Genomic DNA, 10,437 nt, shown 5'->3' with positions numbered 1-10,437 from the left:
AATCTAATACAGCAAGATGCATTCAGTTTTTGGAGGCTTAAAGCAGCTCAAGTTACTGATAAAAACGTTGCATTAAAAAGTAAATAAATACAAGAGCTTAAAATTTTTCAAATGTGTTTATTGAAGCATAGCAGTCAATAAAAACAAACCAGACAGAATGATTGAACTCGGCTTTTGAATATTTCCTTTGGATGAATTCATTCTGTTGGAATTGTTCACTAAGTTTCATGATCCCGTTACAATACTGCCAACTACTAATAATTATGGGTTTTATTTAGGTATCACACAAAGGAATGTCTCCACCACACTGTAACAACGGTTTCCTGATTAAGATAAAATACAAAAAAAGCACATGAAATGCAAATGCGTCTTTTAGTACACGCAGCAAAGGAGAAGCAAAGGTAACAAACAGTAGAGAAAAAGGGCCTTGACAGTATAAAATGTCTGAAAAGAAACTTGTCTTGGTTACTGTCAGATTTTGTCATAATAAAAGTTACACAGTGATTATAATTCATGTTGAATAAGTATAACAACGCATCAAGAAGCCAAATTAAGAATGAGCTGGCTTGTAAATGTACATACACCTTGCCTTTTATGTCTATAAAAAAAAAAAAAAAGTATCCTGCAAAAACAAAATATAACAAAAACTAATTTTCTACTCTATCCGAAAAAATTACATATATTAAAAAACAAAAAACATGTGAGACTTTAGAGATGACTGAAAATGTGACTAGAGAGCACACTGAACATCCAACTTGCCAAAAAGCTGATGATGGGACTGTTGCGCTTATTCATTTGGGTTTGGGTTGGCATCTGGATACTGTGAGAGGTCAAAGGTGAGCACTTTGCTGATAACACAATCTCCTTGCTGTGGAAGAAGGAAAAGAAAAAAAGCTGAGTACATTTTTGAATAGCCCCAAATACCTTTAAAAAAAAAAAAAAAAAAAAAAAAAAAGATCTACAAAAATTTTAAATTGTACTTTAAACAGTCTTGCTTCATAATTATATTTGCTATTTGCTACACAAGTACACAATATTTTAATATATCATTTGTAAGTTATGGCTGAAGTTTTATTTAACAACACACACACACACCTCTGGATAAACTCCTATAAGTGAGTCTGCCTTGGTGTAGAATTCCTCCTTCAGAGAAATGACAATGGCCTGGAAGTTCTGCACTGACTGGTCTTTTATGTAATTGGCCACCTTCAGGATACAAAAGGAAATTCCAGGATTGTGGTGAGCAGTGAGATTAGAAAGACATAATGCTAAAATCAGAAAACCACACACACCTTTCCTATATTAGTGTTGTCCAGAGCTGCGTCGATCTCATCCAGGACGAAGAAGGGGGCCGGTTTGTAGCTGCAAAAAAGGCAGGAGATGTTATTTAAAAAAATAAAAAAAACTTCCAAAAGTGGCAGAAATGTCACATTTACATGCAAGTTAAACATGTATTAGGAGTCCATCAGTATCACCTGTGAATAGCAAACAGCAGAGCTAGAGCAGCAACAGTCTTCTCTCCTCCCGACAGGTTATCCATAGGTCGGAACCTCTTCCCTGGAGCCACACAGTTATAGTTGATACCATCCAGATATGGTTCCTCTGGGTTTTCTGGGCCCAGAAAAGCCTAAAGATAAACAACTCGTTTAACTTTCAGTGCAAAACAAACATATACACACAGTTGGAGAATAGAGGAACATCTGCTGTACGTTGGCTTTATTCAAGCAGCAGCTGAAACACACCTGAGCACTGCTGTTGCGTGAGAGCGCCTTGTAGATTTCATCGATGTTGGTGGCCACAGACTCAAAACAGGTATTAAAACGATCAAACCTTTCCTTTTTGATCTGCTCAAAGGCTTGCTTGGCCTTTTTGGCTCTTTTGCGAGCAGCCTCAAACTCTAAAGGAAAGAGAAGAAAAACATTAACAATAATCCACTTTCGCTAAAGTCTCCACAAGTCTGCTGTCTCACCGTCGCTGGTCTCCTGGAATTTGTCCCTGACACTCTCGAGCTTTTCCATGGCCTTCATGTTGGGCGCACTGATCCTCTGCAGGATGCTCTGCTGTTCATTCAGACGCTGCTGCAGTGTGTTCGTCTCCGCTTTAATCTCTTCCTCTGACAGTGCATCCTGTAGGATTTACATGTAGACACATTGTAGATAACAGTCTATAAACATTAACTACTGCAAAAAAAAATGGTTAAAAAGATGACATTGTATTTAAATTAAGTACAACTATATATATATATATATATATATATATATATATATCTATCTATATATATATAGATATAGATATATATAAAAAGAAGCCTATGAGTTGCTTTAAACATCCACCTTGAGGTCCTCAGACAGACTGCTGTAGTCAATCTCTATGAGGGCTTCTTTAGCCAGAACGCTGCTGGAGGTCCTCTGGCTGCTGGACTCCTCTGTCTGCGAGCTCCCCTAGAAGAGCAAAAGAAAAAACAAATCAAGACTTTCATTTTCTGTTTCAGTCTAGTATTATAATAGCATTATCAATATGCCTGCACACCTCTCCCTGACTGATATCATCCATTGTTCCAGAGCGAAGCGGCAACCTGATGTCCTGCATTTTGCAGGCCTGCAGCAGGTTGTGCCGGTCACTGCGCTTCTGCTCCAGTTTGGTCTCAATGGCAGTCACCTCCTTCTGGAGCTGAGTCAATTCTCTGGTGCAGCAAAAAGAGAAAAAAAAGTCATTGGAAATAAAAATGGATAGTTGAATAATAAACATTGTAGTGAATGCATGATTTTCCAGCCACTGACTTGTTGGCGCCTCCCAGTTTTTTCCGGATCTCCTCCATTTCATGGTTTTTATCATTGACTTCAGATTTCTTAGTGAGGTGTTGGTTCTTCAGGTCTTGTAGCTGGGCCATTGTTTCATCAATGATTTTCATGTGTCTGTGCTCCTCCTACAGAATTCATATATGAGATTAAACTTGCACTTAAACATATACAGAACTAGAAAAGCACTCAGAGCACAGACGTCCACCAAGCAGCTCATTTCCACTCTAACAGTGATTTCCATCCTTTTACAGTCCTGTATTCTTCTATATAGATACACTATTAGATTCCTACATTTAGTAATGATGAACCCATAGTGAATTTGCTGTATTGCGGTGTTTGTTGGATATTCATAACTTAACTTAAATTTAGTCTCTTGCAGTGATCAAAATTCCAAAGATCTTCTATTTTTTTTCTTGTTCTGAATTGTACTATTCCAAATTTTGCCGGGATAAAGATTAATCTGTGATGTCTTGTAAAACCCTCTGGGAACTTTCTCTGTACTTTTTGGCCAAACACCCTGACCATTTATTGTGGAATTATATGCATATATAATGAAAATGGCCATGTCACTGAATGATAAACTATCCTGGAAAAAGTTCCTGGATCCAGATGTAATCAGGATCACTCCCAAATATGAATGGAATCTAAATCAGACCAAGACACATTTTCAGAAAAAAAATCATAATAATCATTCTGGCATTTGTGCATTAAGATATTAACAAAAAGACAGACAGATAAACATTTAAAAAAAGAGGTTATTATTGTATTTTCTACCTTTTTAAGTCGCTCTATCTCAGCTTCATCCTTCTTAACAGTCTGCTCCCACATCATGACCTTCTCTTGATCCTCCTTCAGCTGGTTCTTCTCATAGTCCACCTGGATACCCAGGCGGGTCTTCTGGGTCTCAAATTCAAGACTGAAGCAAAACAGCATCCAGTTAGACAACCCAGAAAAAACAGGACACATTCTGTCTCAGAGAACAAACTGAAATCCTAAACCCACCGCTTCTTTGCGATTTCATTCTGCCTCTTCACTTTCTCTTCCTCAAATTCTCTGATGTTCCTCACGCCAATCTCCTTACAGAACTCAACAAACACCTCATCTTCCACCTGGAAACCCAAACAGGCTGATGTTACTGTAGTTCCACATAATCACAGGGATGCGTCTTACTGGACCCCACTCTGACTCAGCCTCACCAGATTCATGCGGTCCCGGAGGTCAGTGATTTCTCGCTCACGGGACTGGATGATCCTCTTGATATCATTAATGCGAGGGCCAAAGTTTGCGAGTTCACTCTCTAGTTTGGACTTCTCCTGCAGGAAACAAATGGACGAACTTTTAATGCAACACTTCATGTTTACAAATGAGAGGAAAATGCAAATCGGTGGCACCAGGCCGTACCTGCATGTTGAGGGAGAGGTGTCGGGTTTTTGTCTGTTCCAGGTCGCTCTGTGAATACTTGAGTCTCATCTGCAGACCGTGGGCCTGAGACTGCACCTGCCGCAGCTCTGCCTCCTTTCTCTTTGCCTTCATTTGCTCCTACAAATGATAACAATGTAAAGAACAAGAAGAATTTACTTTAAGTGACAAGAAATTAAATTTCAACCAGAGAACACAAATCATCTGCAATCCATTAAACTATATTAATTAAAATGCAGTTTTCTAGGTATTATTAATCCTTTACGTCTTCACGTTGTCAATCTGGATTAAAGTTATGATCTCCTTACAAGAAGTAACAAAAAAACACATTACTTTGAGCTCTTCAGTCAGTTTTTCCTTTTTCTCCTTCAGCTTGTCCACTGCCTTCTCATCCCAGCGTCTGGCCTTTGCTTTCAGGTCACTGGCTCCTCCAGAGATGACTCCAGATTTTTGGAACAGAGTTCCATCCAGGGCTACCGTCTGGACAGACGGACAAGAATATATTATACATTTATTATCAAGAATACAGCATGGGGGAAAAAAAAGCTTTCAACCTTCCCATCCTGAATAGACTTTAATACCTTGTGCCTGTAAGGACCTCCAAAAGCAATCCTTCGTGCGTCCTCAACATTCTCACAAACAAGAGCGTTGCCACACGCATACTGGAGGGCTTTCTTGATGTGAGGCGGCTCATAGCGAATCACGTCAATCACCAGCTTGGCTCCTCGCAGTTCTCTCAGCTTCTCATCTGTTGGTTTAACCTTGAAGAAGAAAAAACTTCTTACACTAAAGAAACTGAAAATGTGGCAGCATTTTAATAAATATTTACTTTTTCTCTAAATGTTCTCAAACATTTATTCTTACCATTTTATTCCCCAACAACTGAGGCCCTACTGGGATTACACATGTTTTTGTGCTTCTGTCCTCATTCTTTATATTCTAAATACCTTAGTCAATTATTATCTGCACTGTTTAACATTTACCTCAAGGTAGTCAAGAGGAAGGAAAGTCTCAGGCTCCCCTCGCTGCTCCTTGATGTATTGAATGCAGTCTCTGCCAGTCTTCTCTGAGTCAACAATGATGGCATCCATGTTCTTGCCCAACACTTTGGTCACAGCGATCTGATACTTCTTCTGAGTGGGCTGACACAGGTCGATCAGACGACCGTACTGAAAGGAGCAGAAAACCTTTCACTCGCATTTATTTATGTTACATCAACTCTAATCTTTCATTTTTCACCACAAAGGCAGGGAAATCGAGCACATAAAGCCTTCGTAGCGAATGCTGTTAGTGTCATCTTACCACGGAGCCGGGGTAGAGCCTTTTGATGCTCTCCATGATTTCTGCCTTGCGCTGCTGTCGACTGTTCTCTTGCCTGTCGATTCTGGCATCACCCAGCTGCTCCATTACCTACGGATAAAACAAAACAATAACAAGAGTGAACACAGAGTTCCTCAAAACGTCCTTTCTCAGATGTAAAGAAGTTGTGAAGTGACTGGTATGGATTACTGGTCCAAATGGTAGCCTAGTCATACAGCCTTTGGTCTGGTTAAAGAAGCTTAAAACATGCTAATATTAACTCAGCTAAAGCACACTAAAACACCCACACACACCTCTGAAGAGTACTGGACATCATTTATTTGTCTTTCTTACCTGGTTAAGCTCCATGTTGATCTCATCAATTCTCCTCTTTGCCATCTCTACCTCCTCTGTCAGCTCCTCCTCCATGCGCTTCTGCTCATCAAGCGACTGCCTGCGAGGTAACATGACATAAAATCATGTAAATAAAACAAATAAGAGAAACCAGTAAATTCAGCAGGCTGAGCGCAGAAAAACGTTCGTAAACAACACAAACATAAAGGCGGCTTACCTGCTGGTGGCAATGTAGTCCTCCAGTTTCTCAATACGTTTCTGGTTTTCCTCAATTTCACGGATCTTCTGTTTGATTTTGGCCTGAAGAAAAATAATAGCAAAATGTTTACATTAAGTATGTGCAAGTCAACTCTGTTTGTCCTGCCTCAGAAAAGCCTGTTGGAAAATTTCTTCTTTTTCACCTCGGTCTCCACTTTCTTCCTTTCCTCCAAGTCAAGGCGGTCTTGGTCTGCCTTCTGGTCCCGGTTGAACTTTTCCAGCTCCTGTGCCAGAGTGGCAGCACGTTTACTGGCCTCCTCCTTCAGACGATGGTACTGCTTCACCTGGAGGAAGAGAGGAAAAGGCATGCAAAGGGATTTAAACTCTCAGTGTGATATTATGACATCAGAGCAAACTTAAGCGAATAAGAAATTACTGCTAAATTCTAAAATGCCAAAAACATTTGGCCACTTTTACATTTGCTATCCATCTGCTCCATGTAGAAGCTATAATTAAATATAAGGTACATCATGTCAGACCTGATTTTCTTCCAGAGTCAGGTCCTGGCCCTGGCTCTGTGCTTCTTCTTCCATTCTTTCCTCAAACTCCTGCTTTGCCAGTTCAACCGCCCTCATCTCTTTATCCAACTCATCCATGTCTGCTTTACGCTTCTTGTACATCTTCTGAGCATTCTGCAGAGATTTTCGGGCAGCCTCAAGTTTCTTGATTTTGTGTGATGTGTTCTCTTTGGCCTTGATGTACTGAGGCCTCTTTTGGTTCAACTCAGAGTCCTTCTCTCTGTGAGCAGAATTAAACAACGTGTTAAAGGGCATAGGATCTGTGCATGCACATCAACATATGGTACAGGCGGACCATGAAGACACTTTGGCTTACTTTATTTCTTTCTCAATGGTCTGCTGCTCCCTCATTAGCCTGCCCAGCTCCTTCTTCTTGTCCTTCAGCTCTTCCTCTACGTGGTCCATCTTTTTACGGTCTTTCTCAATCTCTTTGTTCCGCTGGCCAAGCTCTTTATTCAGCTTTTCAATCTCAGTCTCATTGTGGTACAGTTTGAAAAGCTGCAGCTGCACGCTGGCCCTGGCTACTTCATCCTTAAGACGCTGGTAACGCTCAGCCTAAGAGTACGATTACAGAATAAACAGTGTGGTTAGTGATGTAACCATATTTCAGGGACAAAAAGAACTCTGTCAAAGTTCATGGCTGATTCATAAAAAGATAAAAGATAACATTAGCGAAAGAAATGTAACACTGATGCTTGAGAGCAGGAGCTTTTCATGGATAGGGATGAACAATATACAACTTGATCATGTTTTTAATAGTTTTTATCCAGTGTTCTTTGTTCTACTTTCTCTATTGCCCTTGTTTTTCATTTTAAATTATGCTTCTTATTTTGTAATGTTTTAATGTTTCTGTAAAGCACTACAAATCACCCGGTTGTCGTATTGTGCTATCCCGATAAACTTGACACGCAACGTTTGCTGATTGCAGAAGTATTTGTTGTCGTAAAAAGCAAAAACACACAGCATGTTAAAAAAAAGAAAAGAAAAAAAGCGCGGGGGGGGGGGGGGCATGACAATTAAACTTGTACTATTTGTGAAAATTTCTTTTAGTCTACATAATTATTACATATTAGTCACCAACATACTATTAGTACCTCCATAAGTCCAAATAAGAATTTTTGGTGTTTTGTGTAATGATGCTTTTATTTAACCAGTAAAGCCCCACTGACATTAATACTGGTAGTCAAAATGAAATAGACTGGCAGCAATTACAGTAGGCTACAGCCATACTGTAGCAAAACTTGCAGTTTTCAATTACAATATGAGTAAACTTTCAAATGTAGGAACAAAAGTTAGTAAAGAGTTTTAATGCAGTCCAAACCTCCTCTTTCTCTTGCTTGGCTTCTTTACGTTCTGCAGCAATGTTCTTCTTCCGATGATAGTTGAACTGTGTGTCTTCCTCTGCTTTCACCATCTCTTTCTTCCTCCGGTCATACTCCTGGGCCAGTTCTCCAGAACGAGAGATCTCTTCAAAGAGTGCAGTACGTTCTTTGGGATTCTTCATGGCAATAGACTCCACAGCTCCCTTTAAGTTATAAAAAAAAAACCAAACAAACAAATAAATAAGATTGAGTTTTATTCATAGCAAACAACAAAATAATTACTTTTACCAAGAAAGTTTTTCCTGCCATTTATCCGTTTGTCTGTTATTGTTCAAGATAACTAAAAAAAGTTATGAGCAGATTTTCATAAAATTTTCATGAGTTGTTGGAAATGTGAAAAAGAAAAAACTGATTACATTTTGGTGGTGATCCGGATCACCGTTTGGATCCAGAAATTTTTTAAAGGATTCTTTAACATTGTGAGGAAGGTCCATTGTCCCTTGGTGGAGGTTTGCGCTCTCCAAGTGCTATGCTAAAGCCTAACCTAATACTAGAAAAGCACTCGGAGAGCACAAACCTTCGGCAATGGCCATACCTCACAATGTTAAAGAATCCTTTTAAAAATTCCTGGATCGAAACGGTGATCCTGATCACCACCAAAATTAAATTAGTTCTCCCTTTTCACATGTCCAACAGCTCCTGAAAATTTAATGAAAATCTGTTCATAACTTTGAGTTATTTAAAGGATTCTTAAACAATCTGAGATAGGGTCATTGGCCCTTGGCGGAGGTTTGCGCTCTCCAAGTGCTTTTCTAGGTTATAACTGTGTTAGCCTTCTTATCAAAGCATACAAAAAAAAAGATATAGCAGGAGGCAGGTTACTTAGGAGTGAGGTATATATTTACATTATATATTTAATACTTATCCTCACCTGAAAGACTAGGAAGTTCCTGGCCTTAATCAGAATGCCAAGTTTTTCCAGCTCTTCGCTATATTCTGGCAGGCCCACCACCTTATTGTTAATGCGGTACTCAGAGGAGGCACCTGACACACACACACAAACATAAGTACTAGCCTAAAAACATTTTTAAAATGCCACATGAGTGTTTATAGATTATAGTTATTTATAGATCTAGACCAGTTTTTACATTGCAACCAGATCTCTGTAGGATGTAATTATCAAGACATTTTTTAATGAAGCTTCTTACCAATAATAACCCTTGTGAAGGAGCGCTCTTCACCAGTGTCTTCCTGGTACACCATACTGACAAAAGCTCTGTTAGCAGCTGGCTTCCCTACAGGTGCTCCATGGATTAAGTCCTTCAGAGTTTTTACACGAAGGTTGCTGGTCTTTTCCGCCAACACAAAGCTGATGGCATCCATAAGGTTAGACTTTCCTGCAAGAACAGCATTGGGACTTTTAATATCATATTTAAAAAAAAAATAAATAAAAAAAAAAGTAAAAGAGAAAAAAAAAAAGGACGGTGTTAAAAAAAAAATTAACCAGGGTAAACAATCTATTTGATATATTTGCAACAATAGATGACATTCAAAATAACAGTAACTGTAATCTAATAGTTTGTCCTCATAATTATGAATGGGCAGTTTTTTGTCTTCTTCAGTTATTTGCTCTTTTTTAATGAGACGATCCAAATAATAGAAGAGGTCATGACATGTGCAATGGCAATGTACTGCAACAGGAATAACATTTTCCACCATTCTGACCTCTTAGTGTGCAAAGGCGAAACATCTACTACAGAGAATGTATGAACATAAATGGATAAAGTGTATGAAAACTGTCTTAATCTTTTCTTTAACACATAACATCGCTTGCAGTAACCTGCATTTCGCCAAAATTCGCAATCCAAACAGTGAAATATATACATGAGTAAAACTAATTTAAATACATTTTAGCATATTTTGCAAAAATAATGCTCAATGCATGTATGACCAGTAAAGGACAACGCGTTTTCCCTAAGCCAGCTTTACATTGGATGCATTTTCCGTAAGCGGCTAGCTACTTCTGGCTATCACAACATACCAGATCCATTAGGTCCGATGATTGCAGTAAACTTGTGAAAAGGTCCAATGATCTGTCTTCCTTTGTATGACTTGAAGTTTTCGATCTCTATAAGTTTCAAATACCCCATTTCGTTTGATTCTGCACAACTGTTTAATAAAAATAAAAATAAAAAACAAAAAACAGCACGTCAGAATGTTAGCTTACTGAAATGTTAGCTAGCTAATGCTAACAACCGGTGTGTAATGAACAAGCTATCTCAAAACGAGGTTTGCATGCAAATGAATGAACCTTCTCGTCCAGTATATCGCTAGCCTGTACATATGTTACATTATGAAATGCACACTTAGATTCACAGTCAATTAAGCTTTATATTCCCTATCAAATGGACTCGAAACAATTGTAAAAACAAAGCGCCATTTTAGAGTCTAACAGGAAGAGGCTGG

At 38.9% G+C, this 10,437-nt stretch overlaps 1 protein-coding gene across 1 annotated transcript; it reads right to left on the bottom strand.

Moving 5' to 3' along the window:
- Positions 1 to 136: 136 nt before the first annotated feature.
- Positions 137 to 10,412, bottom strand: smc1a (structural maintenance of chromosomes 1A). Its single transcript, XM_079239296.1, has 26 exons — positions 10,013 to 10,412; positions 9,180 to 9,368; positions 8,903 to 9,015; positions 7,971 to 8,174; positions 6,966 to 7,204; positions 6,611 to 6,869; positions 6,275 to 6,415; positions 6,091 to 6,173; positions 5,874 to 5,973; positions 5,523 to 5,630; positions 5,204 to 5,389; positions 4,802 to 4,981; positions 4,554 to 4,700; positions 4,203 to 4,340; positions 3,998 to 4,114; positions 3,804 to 3,910; positions 3,576 to 3,717; positions 2,781 to 2,926; positions 2,530 to 2,683; positions 2,334 to 2,441; positions 1,970 to 2,126; positions 1,743 to 1,897; positions 1,476 to 1,627; positions 1,293 to 1,362; positions 1,096 to 1,206; positions 137 to 868 (listed from the first exon to the last, which is right to left on the bottom strand). Exons 1-26 carry the CDS (start codon positions 10,119 to 10,121, stop codon positions 788 to 790), a joined length of 3,696 nt encoding a protein of 1,231 aa, XP_079095422.1. The 5' UTR covers positions 10,122 to 10,412; the 3' UTR covers positions 137 to 787.
- Between the last annotated feature and the right edge of the window lie 25 nt (positions 10,413 to 10,437).

Source organism: Telmatherina bonti, assembly GCF_933228915.1.
Source record: "Telmatherina bonti genome assembly, chromosome: 4".
Lineage (NCBI taxonomy): Eukaryota > Metazoa > Chordata > Actinopteri > Atheriniformes > Telmatherinidae > Telmatherina > Telmatherina bonti.
This window is presented reverse-complemented; position numbering and strand designations above follow the sequence as displayed.

Excerpts from the sequence above, each read along its gene's own strand:
- smc1a (XM_079239296.1), bottom strand. The coding sequence starts at position 10,121 with ATGGGGTATTTGAAACTTATAGAGATCGAAAACTTCAAGTCATACAAA. Across the intron at positions 6,870-6,965 it reads ACCATTGAGAAAGAAATAAA|AGAGAAGGACTCTGAGTTGA; the intron begins GTAAGCCAAAGT and ends TTCTGCTCACAG. Across the intron at positions 2,684-2,780 it reads AAACTGGGAGGCGCCAACAA|AGAATTGACTCAGCTCCAGA; the intron begins GTCAGTGGCTGG and ends TTGCTGCACCAG.